The sequence below is a fragment of the Hibiscus syriacus genome, unplaced genomic scaffold (assembly GCF_006381635.1).
Source record: "Hibiscus syriacus cultivar Baekdansim isolate YM2019G1 unplaced genomic scaffold, ASM638163v2 tig00001802_pilon, whole genome shotgun sequence".
NCBI classification, from domain to species: Eukaryota; Viridiplantae; Streptophyta; class Magnoliopsida; order Malvales; family Malvaceae; genus Hibiscus; species Hibiscus syriacus.
This window is the reverse complement of record NW_024061891.1, coordinates 220,745-239,968: the sequence shown is the minus strand read 5'-3', so window position 1 is coordinate 239,968 and position 19,224 is coordinate 220,745. Positions and strand designations below refer to the sequence as shown.

Below are 19,224 nucleotides of genomic sequence, written 5' to 3'. Positions count from 1 at the left end.
TGCGGAATCCTAAGTTGGACTAATCAATTAGTAACATTGGAAGGAGGAAAAGAATACCTCAAAATAGACCACCTTCTTAACCGTCAAACTACAAAAATAACTCAACGGACATTGGAAGGAATACCTCAAAATTTTATTAGTAAAATACCAAGTACATCAAGAGTACCTAGCCAACCAATTACAACCACAATACATCCACAAAACTAATGACCAATTCATATACCAGAAAACACAACATTAACCAATCCCTAACTTAGCAAACTCATCCGCTTCATAATTTGCAGATCGCTTAATATGCCTAACAAAAACACCCCTATTCATAACAGTACTAACAATTTCTTTCACCACAGACTCAAACAATGGAGTGCAAGAACCGGGATTTTTAATCCACTCCAACGCAACTAAACAATCGGACTCTAATATAAGCCTCCCCTTTGAATCCCTCCGAGACTCCAAGAAGAGTTCCAAACCCCTTTTAATAGCCAATAGTTCTGCCAATATTGGAGGACCGGGACCAATATACATATTTCAAAACTGTCAGGGACCAAACTGGAATTTACATAAATTTGTTATTCGGTTTATTCGAGTTGTCAAGGACCAATATCCAGCTCGACTCGATTTGAAAAATCAAACAATTCAAAAAACCAAATAACTCAATTAAGTTACTTGAAATTCAATTTTTTTCAAGTCAAATTAAATTTTGTTCATCCCAAGTAATACCATATTTGTTATTGACTTTCTTAGGAATTAGTGTCAGAGTCCAAACCTATTTACAGGACTACTTTTTCTGAGTGAGTTCTTTTACCTGCATTCAAGGCATTTTAAGATGACTCGTATTCTTTCATATTGTAACTGTATCTTGTTCTAATATCTACCTCACCCGCGGATATGCATGGACTGGTATTTTGTGAATATGAGAACCAAAAAGTAAAACATGTCTACATTTAACGTAGATTTTAAAAAGATGCATCCCGAATTATAGGGGGACAAGAATTTTAAGATATGTCCAAACTGGATTACCTAAAGCATATAGTGACGTGCAACCTACCTAATTTTTTCCAGACATGAAATAAAGATCCTTCTCCTTCATGGCCAATGAGATGACCGAGATACCTGCATGGCCCTTCTTTGTAATGAACAATGCTTGGAGTGATTGGCCATACAATCCTTAATTTGTGGCCTTGCTTTATTGGAACGGCTCTGACAAGAATCTGACAATTCAAAAGAAAAAATAAGCAGAAAAAGAGCCCAAAAAAATACCCTTTTCGAATATTGAACCTTGCGGAAGGGGTTTGCTTTCTTTTCTCGAAACTTGACAAGCATAGCGCATAGACAATACATAGGCAACATAAACAGCACCGTATACCTGAAGGTGTTCGGATGTGAAGGCTGACCGGGAAACTGGAAATGACTTCTATCATAGTTTCGAATTTCCTGGAATTTGTCCTCGGCCAGACTCTGAATTTTATCAAGGCTTTCTGAAATATAGAACAAAGAAATTGTGATTTTGATGATTCGAAGAACTATAGCAACAACTTTTCTTCTTACCAAACTCCCCAGACTTAAATTTAAATTGCTGTAATTTTAGTTACTAACCTTTTGAATACGCGACCAGATGCATGAGGTTGGCTGAATATTTCTCTTTATAGAATTTAAGGAGTTCTTGCCTTGTTCTACTCCCTTTGCTTTTGGTTAACATCCAGAGTATCCCAGTTCCCTGTACCTGAACAAGTGATGGGCATAAGAAAATGGACTAGAGGTCATTTCTTTCTTTACAAGTTCAAAACACGCCGAAAGAAAGACCAGTAAACTGTGAAGAGATCAGGGGGAAATATCAGAGACATCCAACAGAATAAAAGAACAAAAAAGGAAGAAAACCAAAGAAATTGTTTGAGAAAGAAAGATATACATCTGTATCTCAAAATTAAGATCCAGTGCAAGATCCTACCCTTTCATACTGAAGGAATGTTGAAAAACAAGAGAATACTCGAAAAGTAAGTAGGGTAATTAAATTAAGAACTTAAAATCTAATCCATCCAAGAAATCCAGGCAAGATAAAGAAAACCTTAGCATCTTTTTAAAAAAGTAAAAGCATCTCAGAATCAAAGACATCCATACAGAAGTCTTGGGGGTGAATATATATATAAATAAATGCTAAATTAGTTGTCATCAGCATGATAAATGGTTTTTTATTATGGACCTTTTCATTCAGTTTTGTGATAATTCATCTCCAATGTCACTAGGTTAATTGACCAACTATGCAGAATCCAGAGAATTCTTATTTATTTTCAAGAAACACAAAGATGGGAAGCTTCTAAAAGTGTGCTTACTCTAACAATTATTAACCTATTTTAATGGTATAAATCAACCAATTGAGATGACTAAATTGCATGGCGATTCACGAAAACCGCTAAAATACAAACAGCAACCCAGTGTGTTTAATAATCACAGATATCTTTCGCTTATTAAGGAAAATAGCAATGGAACCACAATAACCATGCACACCATAAGCCCTCAACAGGACCTGAAGAAGCAATTGATTAACAGTCCTTAATGACGTCGTAATTCAATCATCCTCGTCTATCAACATCAAAGGATGAGACAACACTTCCCAACATAAGCTCAGTTCACCACTTTGAGGAACTAATCACATTAGTCGTTAGTAAGTGACTTGCTTCCATGTGAAAAGTCCAGCCAAACACTAAATTAGTATGAGAACCTAAACATGACAAGCACATGCAGAAAATGGAATTTTCTACGTGATTTATAGAGAACATTACAAGATGTTCTTATGAAAGACAATAGATTTTGGGCTTTGGTTTTAATCACTAAAGCAAAAGTGATAACAATGACCACCATAAAAGGAATTGACGGGGGTGCAATTATAAAATAATGAAGTTGCAATTGGGATTTGGGAGATGGGGGACTAATTCTAGGATCCATTTCTTCCAGAAAAACTAATAACAATAAAGGAAAAATTATTAACATTTTAAATTAGTTCAGAGCTAGATTTTGCAATCTTTCAGTAGACGGACTGATTCAACAATAAGCAAATAATACCTGGCTCATTCTCCACACATCAGACAATAAGTTTTTCTGGTTCTCTAGAAAAGGAAAAGATTGTGTTGATTAATTATGGATTAAAGTAGAGGAAATCCATGTGTTAAAATAAACCAAGAACCAAAGAGATAACCAGAATCAACAGCTTTAATTTACCTCGTGGTAGCATCAGCTGACATTAATGGTTTGATGAAGAACTGTGCAAACCTAAAGAGCAACTGACACGAAAATACACAATCTCACGTAAATTACAAGAACATCGATGAAAATAACATCCAAAGAAAGATTGCACAAACATCTACCGGTCCAGAGCTTCTTCAAAGCAATCAGTGATGACATCAAAGTAATAGTTGGTCATCTCAGAAGCTGTGAATGCATTTATGCTGCCTCCGTGCTGTAAGTCGGGTTAAATTTTAGGCAAAAAGGTACTTGATACCCTTGTAGTTTAAAAAAGAAAAATTAACGTGGCCATCGAATAATTTTTGCACCTAATGTAGCTCTTAAATTTAGAAAAAGAATGTCTAACGTGATCCTTTGACTAATAATTTTCGTCGTTGATCATTACGATATTGACATGATAATTCATAATGTTGACATAGTGATCTACAATGCTGACGTGGCATCCATAATGATTGATGATGTTGCTGATAACATAACAAATGGATTAAATTAATTTTTTTGTAAAGTTCAATGATCAAATTGATTTTTTTTAAAATTCATTGCCTTATTTGATTTTTTAGAAAAATAAAATATTCTAAATTTAAAATGTAAAAATATTCAAAAAATATATATATAAAATACCAAAAACAAAAATTAAATTATTAAAATATTAAACTTTTATATTATTATTATTTAATTCAAATTTAACTTGATTTTATTTATATAAACAGTCCATCTTGCACAAATTTTATTTTTTTATAAACCTAACCTTTTTTATCTCTAGTTTTTTATAACATTGAATTAAATAAACATAATAACTGGATGAATTATCATGAAATTATATAATTAAAAAATATTAAAAAATAGTTATACAATTAAGAATAACATTTTAGTAAATATACCATAATAAGAAAAAGTAAACTTCATCTAAACACGATCTCAAAAAAATTAATAGAAAATTACCCTACCCTATCAATTTCTATTTAAAACAACTCTATTAAAGTCAACGTGCATATAAACTCCACGTGTTTGAGGTTTTTCTATCATCCCTAATATTTATTTTTTTAAGGTATAGAAAATTTGTCTCTACAAAATAAAAATAAAATAAAGTTCTCATTAAAATTGACATGTACAACCATAATAGTATAATTATATTACTAAACAAAATAAAACTCACATTAGAACCCGCCTCTAAATTTAATAAATTATTTAACATTAATATTTTTAATCACCCTAGTTAATATTTTTTTTAATTTTTAGTAATTTAATTTTTATTTTTAGTATTTTTATGTTTATTTTTTTGTATATTTGTATAGTTTAAATTTTAAATTTAAAATATTTAAAAAATGAAATAAATCTCTAAACTTAAAAAACACGAACTCAATAAAAAATAATTTAGCTCATATGTCACGACATTTAGGGGTGTGCAAAACTATCCGACCCGGTTGACACGATCCGCCGACCCGAACCTAAAAAAAATTATCCGACCGTGTCGGGTACCTGGCCCGACATTTCCCGGGTCGGGCCTGGGTCACAAAATCTAGTTTTTCCGGGTACCCGATTAGTTTTTATTTTATATATATATATAATATAATATAATATATAATGAATTGTTTATATTATAGATTATTAGATTTTGTATTTCAAACTTTTAAATTTTATGTTCGGATATTACATTATGTAATTCGAAGTTTCGAACATTTAAATTTGTGTATATTTTTTTAAAATTAATAATTTGAAAATGAAAAATAAAGAAAAACGGGTATCGAGTACCCAATTATCGGGTACCGGTAACATCCGGGTCGGGACACGGACCGATAAATCACCGACCCGAAGTTCCGGGTACCCAAAAATCGGGTACCCGGATTTGCACACCCCTAACGTCATTATCCATGTAACAACCACTATAAACTGTCATGTCAGCACTATGAAGTGTTACGTCTGTACCATAACAATCAACGAAGGAAAACGTTAGTCAAAGGGACATATTAGATTTTTCTAAATTTGAGGATGGCATTAAGAATAAAAATAATTCGAAATTCACATTAATTTTTTAAAAATAAGTACAAAGATTTCATCTACCCCTTTACCTAAATTTTATATAAAAGGAATGTTATCCAAAAACAAGTTATACAAATGATTTTACTTCACCATTAGCCCCATGCTTTATGGGTCATCGCATTAAAATTTTTATTCAAAGTTAGCTAACAATTAATTAGTTGATACATCATATACATATCAAATAAATCCTTTCGAATTTGAATTTCAACAGTTATAAGATTGCTTGTCTATTATATGTGTAACTTTTTAATTATATTATAATTAAATTATTATGAAAGGAATATTTAATTATATCTAAGAAAGTCAACTTAAGAAGCACGAGGACGGAAAAGAATCCGTTTCAAGTACATGATACGTTTTTTATGAGTACGGGGACAGCTGGGTTACGTATTGAAGACATGTCAGGTGGTAGAGTATGATTGATCTAATTCGAAGACGGTCAATCTTATCTGACGTTTCGAAGATGTCCTCAGTGGTAATTTTGGCGAGTATCGGGATGGTGTTCGACGGTGGGTTTGCTGAGACGAAGAGGGAAGGGAGTGGGGTGTTTGATAAAAGAGAGAGGATTTATAGGATGACGGTGGTTTGAACGTTGTGAGTTTGGCAGCTTTGCTTCATGGGGACGGCGGGCCAAAGCGGTGTCGTTTTTGTTTACACCATTTGCAGCGACACCCTTCTCGCCCTGGTTTCTTATACTTCGCTTTCAACAATGGCTCTCTTAAAACATGTCAAGGCTCTCACAAGCTCTCCATTAAAGCATCTCCGACCCTGTCTCCTGGAAAAACTTACACAACCCTTTCACCGGAATTGCCTCCAATCGGTTCTGTCGAATATGGAAAAGAAAGGAAAGGAAGAAGAAGCGGCCGCGGGTAGGAAGAAGAGGTAGAATAGAATTTAAAGAATATTTGGTATAATTGTCAGTTAATCACTGAGCTTTCTAGGGCTTTCGAATATGGAAATAATTTTTACAATATTTTCGAATTAGCCACTAAAATTAATTTAGGGATTTGGAAAAAGTATCAAATGTTAGGATTTTAATTAGGGTTAGATTAGAGTGTTACACAAATTTTCTATGTATTCTTGACTTTATTTATGATTTCTTACATCTATTTATAATTTTAAATTTTTTATATGGCATGCGTGAACCAACTTACCTCAATAATTAAACGAATCATCATTGTTCCTATAAGCAGGGTGATTGAGCGTTCATTGTCAAATGGTTGAGAATATTTAGAATAAATACTACTTTGTAATCACCTTAACTTAATCAAAAAATATTTTATATGGCATACCATTGCCATCCCGTACACTGTAATTTTAGAAATTGTCGTTTTTCGTCTTCATCCCCGTACCCGTATCAGTGCAACATTAGAAGTCAACTATACCCTTTTTAAAAAAATACACCTGATTTAATCATAAAATTTTAATAATTTAAACCAGTGTAATAGTAAACTAAAAATAATTTCAGTAAATATAACCAAGTTTAAAAATATTTGAATCGACAATGATATTAAAATAGTTTAGGGAGGATTATTTGTTGAGAAAAAGAATAGGATTGATTTTTTTAATTAAATTATCCATTTAATTTTATTTTTAATATATAGTGTTGATCATTTAAAATGTACCACGTGTCAGGCATTCATCGATTAAAAGATTTTTTTAATCATTTGTAACATATCAACCTTAAAACAAACAATGGAATGAAATTATGAAACATTAGTAGTTTATTTTGATAAAAATAGTAAACACCTAAAAAGTATAATTTAAATATATATTTTTAATCAGATAAATATAAAAAATAAACATAAAATTATAATAATATTAATTATCTTTGAAATTTTTAAACTATTATTTTTTTATTAAGTTAAGTAATTATAAAATAGTATATGTTCTAAATACTTCAGTCACTCAGTCGTTTAAACCTGTGACATTTAAGAATAATAATCATTCTTTTAATCATTATTGTAATTACAAATTAAATCACAAATTTAAATATAGATAGATATAAATACACCTCTAAGGATGCTATATAAAGCATAAAAATATAGATAAATGCCTATATTTAAGCTTTTGCTATTTATGTTATCTATTTTATACAAACAAACAAAAAAATTGAGCGCGGGATTCGGGTTTGAAGTACACGTGGCAGGAACAGATAGGTTGTATTTTTGACAATATCGTCACGAAGTGGGCAAATCCCATCTATAAAAAAAGGCGTAAATCTCCCAACCCTAGCCACTTTAGTTTTCCTCGATCGGCAGACAATTCCATTCTCAACGCTTCAAAGCTTTTTTCCAATTAGGTTTTCAAGGTAATCGGTTTTTTTTTCATTAGTTATGGATTTTATTTTTTATATTTTAATCAAGAGAATCTTGTTTTTTCATCGTATTATCTTCAATATTATACCTGAAAAGAGGCTTGTTAATTTATTGGGAATTTTCAATCATAGTTGCTTTAAATTCTGTTCCATCTTTCGATAGTTTAATGGCTTCTATGAATTTTGGATTTATCACTTTTAATTAATCGAATCTTGTTTGTTAATCGTATTATCTTGAATATGTTAGCCTGAATTGAGGATATGGTGAAATGATTGGCGGATCTCTTGACGAATTTAAAGTCTTAATTTCTTTAATATTACTGATTCGATTTTGTATATTTTTGATAAAGCAAAACTTGTTTGTTAGTCATATCATCTTGAATGTGTTGCCTGAAATGAGGATAGTTAAAATTATTGATAGATCTCTTAATGAATCAACTTTGTTTGTCTAGATTCAGTTGTAAACATGTAAAATTTTCAAATTTGTGGACTATGTGTTCTTGGAAATTTAATTTAATTTATTTATGCTGGTTAGGTTTGTTTAGAGTTTTGATATGTAGTATTCCTATCTCAGTTTAAGAATTTTAAATATCTTGTTTTCCTTATTAAATAGGGGGCTTTTTGATTGTCTTGCGGAATTCCTTTTCTTAATTCTAAATTCCCTAATATAATGGATGGTTTATAATTCACGTTCTTAGATTCTTATTTATGGTTTGTTTCTGTTTGATTTTACCTAATATTGTGAACTGTTGAGATACTAATTTCTTTTGATCCTTTGATTTAATAGATGCAAATCTTTGTTAAAACCCTCACTGGCAAGACCATCACCCTTGAGGTGGAGAGTTCGGACACCATTGACAATGTGAAGGCAAAGATCCAAGACAAGGAAGGAATACCACCAGACCAACAGAGGCTTATTTTTGCTGGCAAGCAACTTGAAGATGGCCGCTCACTGGCTGACTACAACATCCAGAAAGAGTCCACGCTCCACCTGGTGCTTAGACTTCGAGGTGGTATGCAAATCTTTGTCAAGACTCTGACTGGAAAGACGATCACCTTGGAGGTTGAAAGCTCTGACACTATTGATAATGTCAAGGCTAAGATCCAAGACAAAGAAGGAATCCCTCCAGACCAACAGAGGCTTATCTTTGCTGGAAAGCAGCTTGAAGATGGTCGGACACTGGCTGACTATAACATCCAGAAGGAGTCCACCCTCCACTTAGTGCTTCGTCTTCGTGGTGGCATGCAAATCTTTGTCAAGACTCTCACCGGAAAGACAATTACATTGGAGGTCGAGAGTTCGGATACCATTGATAATGTGAAAGCCAAAATTCAGGACAAAGAAGGAATCTCATCAGACCAACAAAGATTGATTTTTGCAGGAAAACAGCTTGAAGATGGAAGAACTCTTGCTGATTATAACATCCAAAAGGAGTCTACTCTCCATCTGGTTCTCCGCCTTCGTGGTGGTATGCAGATCTTTGTGAAGACTCTTACTGGAAAGACCATCACTTTGGAAGTTGAAAGCTCAGACACAATTGACAACGTGAAGGCAAAGATCCAAGATAAGGAGGGTATCCCCCCAGACCAGCAAAGACTCATTTTTGCTGGCAAGCAACTTGAAGATGGAAGGACGTTGGCTGACTATAATATCCAAAAGGAGTCGACTCTTCACTTGGTGTTGCGCCTGCGTGGTGGTATGCAGATCTTTGTAAAGACTCTTACCGGGAAAACCATCACTTTGGAGGTCGAAAGTTCAGACACGATTGACAACGTGAAGGCAAAGATCCAAGACAAGGAGGGTATTCCCCCAGACCAGCAAAGGCTCATCTTTGCCGGCAAGCAGCTTGAAGATGGGAGGACATTGGCAGACTATAATATCCAAAAGGAGTCAACCCTTCACTTGGTGTTACGCTTGCGTGGTGGGATGCAGATCTTTGTAAAGACCTTAACCGGGAAGACAATAACATTGGAGGTTGAAAGTTCAGACACCATAGACAATGTTAAGGAAAAGATTCAAGACAAGGAAGGAATCCCACCAGATCAGCAGAGGTTGATTTTTGCTGGAAAGCAGCTGGAGGATGGGAGAACTCTTGCAGATTACAACATACAGAAGGAGTCCACTCTGCATCTTGTCCTTCGCCTTCGCGGTGGTTTCTAAGTAAGGATGGTCTGTGTTTGTAGGTGGCCTTTTCGGCCTTTAAATGATGTCTAAGCTTGTTTGAACTATAGCTATATGTTTGGTTTTCAGATTTGAATGGGTTGCTTGTGTGATGGCTGTTTCAGCTTTAAATCTGGTTGGCCATAATGGCTTACTTCTATTAGACCTATAATAACGAATTTGCTTTGGCTTTTAGTAATTTTGCGTTTTGTTGTGGATGTTTCTGGACGATCTCTGCATTTGGAATTTTCAGCTGTCATTTTCTTTATGCACAAGACTTCCTCGTGAAATGAATCTTAACTTTATAGAATTCGTTGAATTCAGTGTGTGCTAAGCCTCTTCATCCTGTAAAAACTTGCACATTCCATTTGTTTTTAACAACTTTTACTAGTAAAAGCGTAACAATGCAATAATGTCATGTAGTTATTTTTATTTTGATAAATGAACTCGTTCATCCATAAATTATCTGATCGAGGTAATTGTTTTCTTTCTCATGGTTTGACATTACAAATTTAAATTTTAAATTATATATTATAAATTGAAAGTGACATAAAATTGAAATGTTGATGTCTAACAAACCATGTTTTTGAAATATAAATTATTATATTTAAATGAATAATATTCAATTTTAAAATGAAAAGATGATTCTAGTTAAATTTAAGTTATTAACAAAAGTCATCCATGTTACGATGCATGTTTACCAAATTGGATTAAGGAGCCTGGATCTTGCTCGCCCCTGTTTACCACATTGGTGAAGGAGGTTGCTGCTTTAGTTGTGGAGCAGCTTAGCTATATCTAGAATTGGTTAAAGATGGCGGATTGATGTATTGCGCTTTCGGTGTAATTTTGTAATGGGTTCATTGGTTTTTTAGGTCTGGTTTTTTATTGGTAATAAAATTTTGAGGCATTCTTTTCTTCCTTTCAATGTCCGTCGAGATACATCCATAACCCAGCCACTGGATTGGTAACACCAACTCTGCCGGTCCCATCGGAGGAGATGTACAGACTGCTCGTAGGGATTCGAGTCTAAATATGCTGCACTTCAACGGACGTGTGATGAGTAAGCACCGAACCTCCCACAACCCCTGATTCTAGGCTGATCCTCGTGGTTGGACACCAGTTGTTGCTGAGAGATGATGTCAACTCTGAGGAAACCTCGCCATCGAAGAACTGGGATTTCTCGGCAGATGTTGTTGTTTGCACTTCGTACTGATCCATTGCACCGCTGCTGTTGAACATGTTGAGAAGGCCGATTGGTGCAAATGAAATGTTGTTGATAATATGCTGCACCATAGAAAAATGCATTCAATAAGCCACCATAGTCGAGTTACGAGAAGTAGCCTAAAAGGAAGGGAAGAAACTAGCCTTGATCGGACAGAAGTGGAACAATTCATGCTCGAGAACCTTGAGTGTTACTGGCAGCGAAGCACCTTTAGGTAACCTTACCACCTCTCCTGAAAGCCGAAAGGCATTTTTCAACATTATAGGTCGTACAGAAATCAAAATAGATACACGGCGCAAGGGAACCACTGCCAGGACAACTAGGCAGAAAGAGAAACTTCAGGGACTTACGTGTTAATATGGCTTCCATGGATCATTACTTGTTGCCTCATTCTCCTTCGCCACCGCCTCCGGAAGATTAGGCATTTATTTGACATTTTAGGACATTTGCATTTTGATTTGGACTTATGCACTTTATGACTTATTTTGGAACTTTATGTTACCTTAGGTTTGATACTTATTGTTGATACTTTATGGATTGATGTTTGAATTATTGATGTTGATATTATGCTTTTAAACTTGATTATTTTATGATAAACATAATTTGACTTTTGATTATTTTATGTTGAATATTTGAGTTCCCTATTACACTAACATATTTTATATTTTGAAGTTTAATTTGATTTTGCTATAATATAAAAAGGGGAGAAATATGTATACGTGTAAATTTGATAGCCATAAATTAGTTTTCTAAGGAGACTTATTTTTCACAAAATATGAAAAATCTTTTAAAATTAATTTTTCACAAAAGTTTTATTGTATCAAAAAGGGGAGATTATTGAACTAAATTTTGATTTTGATATAACATGATTATTATAATATTTTAAATTGTTAAAATTTGTTATTTCACAATATTTATAAATAATGTCATAAACAATTTTAAAGTATTTTTAAGTGTTAAAAATAATTCAAGTGTTTTTGAGTTAATCCGCTTTTTATAAACATTATTTTTTAAGCTCAAAACACTTAATTTTTGTCAAATCAACTGTCAGTATCGAGACCACTCAAGCAGTCTCGATACCAATATTCCAGAAGGGTTTTTGGTATCAATACCAAGGTCCCAGTCTTGAGACCGAATGGTAGGTATCGATACAGATTCATGCAATATTGATACTAAAGGTTTAACAGCTATAAATTTGACAGTTGGAAGGCTCAGTCTCGCTATCAAATGTCCATGTAAGCATTAAATGCTCAAAATTAATGAATCTAACGGATCTATTCAATCCTCAATGACTCCAAACAGCTAGATTGATGTTAGAAGACATAAAATAGACCAAGATTCAAATGGAGAGCAACAAGAAAGTTAATTGCAAGATCATTTCAACATCAAAAAAGTTTTTAGTGCTAAATTGTCAAATTCTTTGTAAATACACTTGTGAGCTTCTTGTTTATTCTTGCTCAAGTGTAATTTGGGTGTGTGTTTAATTAGTTGCAAACTCATTTGCGTTTGTGAAGTTTTCTTTTGTTTGCTAAGTTTGTAATTTCTCTTTGGGAAAGTTTGTAAACAAGGTTTTGAGGTATAAACGTTGTGTGTCTTTGTAAGGTTACACCTTATCCTTAAAGGTTTGCAAATCTAGTGGAGTTGAGAAATCCTTAGTGTGGATAGGTAAGATAGTGGATGTAGATTTAATTTAGAAGTCGAACCACTCTAAATCGTTGTGCAAAATTTTTATTTTTCGATTGCTTCCACCAAAATTTAAAAAATGTCAATTTACCCTCTCTTGCCATTTTTCGATTGTTCATTAGAGCTAACATAATTGTTTATATTTCTCTTTTTATTCTAACTTTTTTTTTCTTCTAGATTTTGATTTTACTTGGTTGTTGCGTGGGCAAGTTTGGGGTCAAATTTGATTGTATTTTGATTTTGGTATTACTTATTGGTTAAAGGAACATATAACTTTTGGAAAGTTGTGAGATTGTTGAATTTATGCTAAAGTATATCTTTGGTTTTTTTTTATGAATTTAAAGTTATTATAAGTGATAATATTTATTTTAAAGACTTTCAAAAATTTAACAATGAACGCTTAAATATCATGTATAATCATTAGTGTTTGAATTCGGGACCTATAGGATAACAACAATCTCTTTAACCACTAAGATAACTTAATTCATATTAATCTATAATTGTTTAGTGAGAATGATGACAATTATGATTATGATTATAGGTGAAGGGTTATGGGAGTTTAGTTCGATGGTGGCTCGAGTGGTTGAGAGCTAATGGTTGTTTGTGTGATTGTAAAAAAAAAAAATTACAATGACTTAATGATTTAAACGGAGGTGACGGTGATGATGGAAGAATATTCTCAATGCCACTAATTGTCATAAAAAGTCGCAAAGACAATAATGATAATGGTAAAGAGGCGACAGTTTTAAATTTAGTTCAAAAGAGGGTTGGTGACCTGTGTGGGTCAGTAAATTTATATTCAATGACGAAAAAAAATTCATCCACGTCATTACATTGTATGAGTTTAACAATTTGAACTTACATTAAACCAAATTAAAAATTTAATACTAAAACAATATCAACTTTTGGTTTATTGTAACTAACCTTAAAGTTCAATGACGTATAACATAGTTTACCCAAACTTTTAACTCTACTGCCAATATAAAGGTTCATTTATTAATTCAACAAACCCCGTACCAAAATAAAATGAAAACAAAAACCTCATTGTCATAGTGGACTTTCTTTGTAATTGATTTAACAAAACCCTCGGGGTCGGTCAAAAAAAACAAAGGTGAAATAGGGAACTTCTGGTGTGAGGCACTTAAAAAACGGTTAAAAATGGCGTGATCGGTTAAAATTTAGACCGGTTATGTTATATCATTTAACTGAAAATATTATCAAGCACAATAACATATTAGGTAGTGCTTAGATAATGTAATAGGTTGCGCTTATATAATAAAATAGGTATTTAACCGAAAATATTATCAAGTACAATAACAAATTAGGTAGCGCTTATATAATGTAATAAGTAGCGCTTATATAATGTAATAAGTAGCGCTTATATTGACATATTTTCTCATAAAAAGGGTAAATTTAAACCAATTACATTATAAATTGACCTATTACATTATAAATATCGGTTTCGATGTTTTCAGGATCGATACAATTTTAAATGTATCGACACTTTATGCGTGCAACTCGTTTGTGCTTTATTTTGGAAAAAAGTATCGACACATATTTAAAGAGTGTCGATACATAATGTAGACCTATTTTCTAATTAACTGGTATATTTTAACCGGTTACATTGTAAATTTACCTGTTATATAATAATTATCGATTTCGATGTTTCGAGGATCGATACTTTTTAAAAATGTATCGACACTTTATGCGTACACCTCGTTTGCTATTCATTTTGAAAAAATGTATCGACACAAATTAAACAAAGTGTCGATACTTTATGTTGACCTATTCTCTCATGAACCCGGTATATTTCTACCGGTTACATTAGAAATTTACCTATTACATTATATTTATCGACACAAAATCTAATAGTGTCGATACTTTATGTTAACCTGTTTTATAATTAAACGGTATATGTTTACTGGTTACATTGTCAATTTACCTATTACATTATATCATTTGTCATTAAAATAGTCTAATTTTACCACCTACATTGTAATTTTACATATTACTTTAAAGTTATTGAATTCTGTAGTTATTGTACATACCTGAATATGTCCTGCAAATTTAATGTTGTACCCACCCTTCAACTACCACCACTACCAATACCACATCCTATTGAAAGCACCACTGAAACATGTTGTTCAATGAACCTTTACTTACATACATCTCCATCAACTCCTGTTGGGACCACTGAAATTGCACAACAAAATTTTTGCATGGATCATACTGATGCAGACAATGTTAAGCCAACCGAGGAATGCAATAAAGTACATAATGTTGATGAATCTGACATATTGGTTGGTAAGCTCTTCTCTTCACGTGATCAAGCTTGGTACTTTTACAAGGAATTCGCACGGGAACATGGGTTTAGTACATGTCGGGGAACAACACGGCTTGACATGGAAGGAAATGTGAAGACACAAGAATTTTGTTGTTCCAAAGAAGGGTTTCGAGTATCAAAAGTCAATACCATTGATCGTCAACGTGCTCATACGCCAATCACAAGAACAGGATGCAAGGCTAGAATCGTAGTTACAGCAATAAATACAAACGATCAGTGGGTTATAAGTAAGTCTTATCAGAAACATAATCATGCATTGTGCACACCTGCTATGACACCATTTATGCATTCTAATAGAGCTGTAAGTAAGGCTGATATCGATGAGGCAACAACATTGAAAGAGGTCGGTGTTGGCACGTCACAAGTGATGAACTATTTAACGCAGCAGGCAGGGGGCTATCATAATGTTGGATTTACACATAAAGACCTCTACAATGCACTTCAAAGAGGCAAAGCAAAGGAAATCGTCGATGGGGATGTGAATGCGCTTATTGCTTACTTTGATTATAAGAAACATGATGATCCCGAGTTTTTTTGTGACATACTTGGTAGACGAATCAGGGGCGTTGCATAATCTTATTTGGTCGGATTCTACATCGAGATCAGATTAAATATGCTTCGGTGATGTAATTGCGTTCGATACAATTACATAAGTGTCGATACTTTTATGTGAAGTGTCGATACTTTCGAGAGGATATTTACCTATTTCTCTTAAAGTGTCGATACTTGTTTACGCGTACTTATTAAAGTACCGACACTTTCAACATAACCGGTAGCGCTTTACCGGTTTTGTCATTTCGATACCGGTTTTATCATATTTTTACCTATTATATTGTTATGGATCGAAACATTTTCTTAAAGTATCGACACTTTTTAGGCGCTATAATTTCTTCTCTTTTAAAGTACGAAAGTGTCGATACTTATATTAATTTATCGACACTTTCAATATATCCGGTATCTTTTTACCGGTTTTATCATTTCGAGACCTCTTTTGTCATATTATTACCGGATATATTACTATGGATCGATACATTTGTATAAAGTATCGACACTTTTCAGGCGCTATAACTTCTTCTCTTTTAAATTACAAAAGTGTCGATACTTATATTAATTTATCGACACTTTCAATATATCTGGTAGCTTTTTACCGGTTTTATCATTTCGAGACCTGTTTTGTCATATTATTACCTGTTATATTGCTATGGATCGACACATTTTTATAAAGTATCGACACCTTTTAGGCGCTATAACTTCTTATCTTTTAGATTACAAAAGTGTCGACACTTATATTAATTTATCGACACTTTCAATATATCCGGTAGCGCTTTACCGGTTTTATCATAATGACACCGGTTTTATCATATTTTTACCTGTTATATTGCTATGGATCGATACATTTTTAATTTGTATCGACACAAACCGACAAGCTAAGTTTGCCGGTTGCCAAATTTTTTAATATTTTCTTCATGATTTCCACCTACAACATTGTTATTACTCGATATTTCAGGTAGCGCTAAACTGAATTTATTAAATATATTATAATGTATCCGATAACGCCGTATATTAGCCCGCCTTTCTTGAGACAATCCCATGAAATAGAAGTTGAAAAGGGTGCAAACTCATCCCTACATGCCCAAATCTCCAAATTTTGGGACTATCTTTTCTCATCTTTATTGCATATAATAATACATTCAAAGTTGCTTTCTAGTTGTCAAAATTAGAACCAATGCTCCTTCCATGTCCATTTCTTAGGAGCTTTGAAAGTGAAATATGATGATGGGTCCCAATTTTGTTTTTTTAATTATGAACTAAAACAATTGTTTAGTGCCTTAATTAGTTAAAATTAAATCACCTTGTTTTGGAAGTCTTTATTGGATTTTTTTTTAGATTTTTTTGCATTTATATTATTATTTTTTGAATTAAAAAAATTGTAGTGATTATTTTATACTAGTAATAGTTAAGATTTTTTTTAAAAAAAAAGTGGATTGGAGAATTCACATAATTTTTAGCCCATTTTTTTCTTTCTAATTTTAGAGTGGTAATATTTAAACAATTAAAATATTTTCTTTTAACACAAGAATGGAAATTCTTCTAAATAAACCTAAACGAATAAACAAAGTACACACGATAGGCTTTTGAGGATAGATAAGTAATTCCATTTGCCAAAACATGTAGAATATACTTTTATGGACAAATCACAAATCTAAGGAGATTAAAAGAAAACTATTTTAGGGTTTGTGGTTTTCATTATATATACTATTATTTTTAATTTTTAAATTAAAAATGTAATCCATTTTACCCATATATTTATTAAATATAACTTTCAAGGTTTACCGAGTCTAGTATGAAAGTTAACTCATTGGTATTTTTAAAAAAGGCTTAAGTATATAAAAGACACCAAATTATAGAATAAAACGTTAAACACCAAACTGAAACGAAATAAACGTTAGATACTAAACTGAAAAAAAATGCATAAAATAGATACCTTTTGTATACTTAAGCATTTAAAAAACTATATAGTTTAAAATATATTGCTGTTTTTACTTGGTTTATTAAGTTATTATCGGAGCAATATCACACACACACATATATAATGAGAACTTAAAATATAAAGATTTTAATTTTTTTCTCAAATATGAATAAAAGTTGTAAATTACAGGTCCAACTCAAATATAATTTGAATAATATATTATTATTAGATTTAGTTGTATATTCATATAAAATATATTTTTATAATTTATTATTAATTAAATAAAAAAATACCAATTTAAGTGAATTGGACATTGATTTGAAAATCAATTTAAAACTAGGACTCAATCCAATCAAGCCTGGCCATGGACTACAGATGTTTAAAATCAGGTAATCACAAATTTTTACTTCGTGTTGGGAAATAAACGACTAAACGAGTAAATTCCCTATAACCAGATTAGCGAGAATACGAAATAAAAGCGGAAAAATAATACCCGAAATTGATAACGGAGTTCAGCCAATTATGCCTACGTCTCCGAACTGCTGCAAATCTTTTACTGAAGAGAAAAAATTTACAGGTGTTTACAAAACACTCACTACTCACAAGAAAGCTCTCTAGTATTGGGAGAAAGAAATGATTTGGGATGATTTTGAAGCTAAATGAGTTAGGGTATTTATATTTGAAGCTTAAGGACTAATCTTGTAAATACCTTAAAGTGTAGGGACTAAATGCAATTATCCCTTCATAATTTTCAACTAAAATGGTTGCCTAATTTGGACCAATTTTAGCCGCCCATGTGTTGCCAATTTTTCAATAATTTTCAGCTTCAATTTTTGACTTCCAAAGCCCCCAATTTTGACTTCCAACAATCTCCCACTTGAAGACTGATTTTAATATGTCTTCACACCTCGATCGATGCAGCAGTATTTCTGGTCTTGTTATTCTAGCATGACAACTGAAGCTGAACACAACTTCAGTTTGTCCGTAGTCAACGCCCTGTAAACCCACTTGTTATTGGGCAGTTTCTCTGTGGTTGCCTTGTCCCTCAACGTCTTGGCTCCCTTCGAATCTTGTCCACTAGTCTTTGAAGGATTGTTCCTCACTTGAACATCCTCGGCAAGCCCCTGCTTCGACCCTTTTCTTAAGATGGTCTCTGAAGCCATTTTCTCTACACGAACATGCTCGACAAACTCCTTGGACACAGACAACTTTTCTTGCACTTAGCTTCTACTCGCCTTGGCAGAATTGAACCTTATTGAACCAACTCTCAACGCCTTTTCAATCATGGGTTCGTCATCTTCTCTGGACAACTCGATCTTGGGCTCATCCATCACCTTGGATGTCTCAGCTCCCCTCTGGGTAATTTTGCAACACTTCTGGCATCTTAAGTCTGTACCTCCTCGTTTGCTCAACCTTTACCCTTGGCTTAGCATCTTTGACACTCGAACTTGTGCCAAGAGTGCACACATCTTCCCCACACTCACCATCTGGTTCATTATTGAGTGATTTTCTCTTCTACTCGGGGAACAATATTCCTCATCCTCTGACTTGCCTTTATCATGGAATCTCTTACCGCTATCCTCAGCTTTCGGCTTTGCTTTTGAAGTCTTGTTATTATTGACTCCAAATTCTTTGATGGACTCAACGGTTGTCAAGGCTTTAGACAACTCCTTGACTTCCCTTTGCTCCAACACTCTCTTTGCTCATGGCTTCAATCCAAACATGAAGGTGAAAAATCCATCTTCTT

At 33.0% G+C, this 19,224-nt stretch overlaps 2 protein-coding genes and 1 long non-coding RNA gene across 3 annotated transcripts; 1 reads left to right on the top strand and 2 right to left on the bottom strand.

Moving 5' to 3' along the window:
* Positions 1-1,049: 1,049 nt before the first annotated feature.
* LOC120134289 (insulin-degrading enzyme-like 1, peroxisomal) lies at positions 1,050-1,717 on the bottom strand. Its single transcript, XM_039150740.1, has 3 exons — positions 1,597-1,717; positions 1,367-1,478; positions 1,050-1,211 (listed from the first exon to the last, which is right to left on the bottom strand). The coding sequence occupies exons 1-3, from the start codon at positions 1,697-1,699 to the stop codon at positions 1,187-1,189; spliced, it is 240 nt and encodes a 79-aa protein (XP_039006671.1). The 5' UTR covers positions 1,700-1,717; the 3' UTR covers positions 1,050-1,186.
* Positions 1,718-2,274: 557 nt separating this feature from the next.
* LOC120134298 lies at positions 2,275-3,456 on the bottom strand. Its single transcript, XR_005517155.1, has 4 exons — positions 3,363-3,456; positions 3,194-3,267; positions 3,061-3,104; positions 2,275-2,719 (listed from the first exon to the last, which is right to left on the bottom strand). It is a non-coding gene; the product is annotated as an uncharacterized LOC120134298 (long non-coding RNA).
* Positions 3,457-7,447: 3,991 nt separating this feature from the next.
* Positions 7,448-9,953, top strand: LOC120134278 (polyubiquitin-like). Its single transcript, XM_039150735.1, has 2 exons — positions 7,448-7,591; positions 8,385-9,953. Exon 2 carries the CDS (start codon positions 8,385-8,387, stop codon positions 9,756-9,758), a length of 1,374 nt encoding a protein of 457 aa, XP_039006666.1. The 5' UTR covers positions 7,448-7,591; the 3' UTR covers positions 9,759-9,953.
* Positions 9,954-19,224: the final 9,271 nt, after the last annotated feature.

What these genes read in the sequence shown, in the direction of transcription:
- LOC120134278 (XM_039150735.1), top strand. Translation starts at nt 8,385, where the DNA reads ATGCAAATCTTTGTTAAAACCCTCACTGGCAAGACCATCACCCTTGAG.
- LOC120134289 (XM_039150740.1), bottom strand. Translation starts at nt 1,699, where the DNA reads ATGTTAACCAAAAGCAAAGGGAGTAGAACAAGGCAAGAACTCCTTAAA. An exon ending in TCTGGTCGCGTATTCAAAAG is followed by an intron (nt 1,479 to 1,596) that starts GTTAGTAACTAA and finishes TCTATATTTCAG; the next exon opens with AAAGCCTTGATAAAATTCAG. An exon ending in TCACATCCGAACACCTTCAG is followed by an intron (nt 1,212 to 1,366) that starts GTATACGGTGCT and finishes TTGAATTGTCAG; the next exon opens with ATTCTTGTCAGAGCCGTTCC.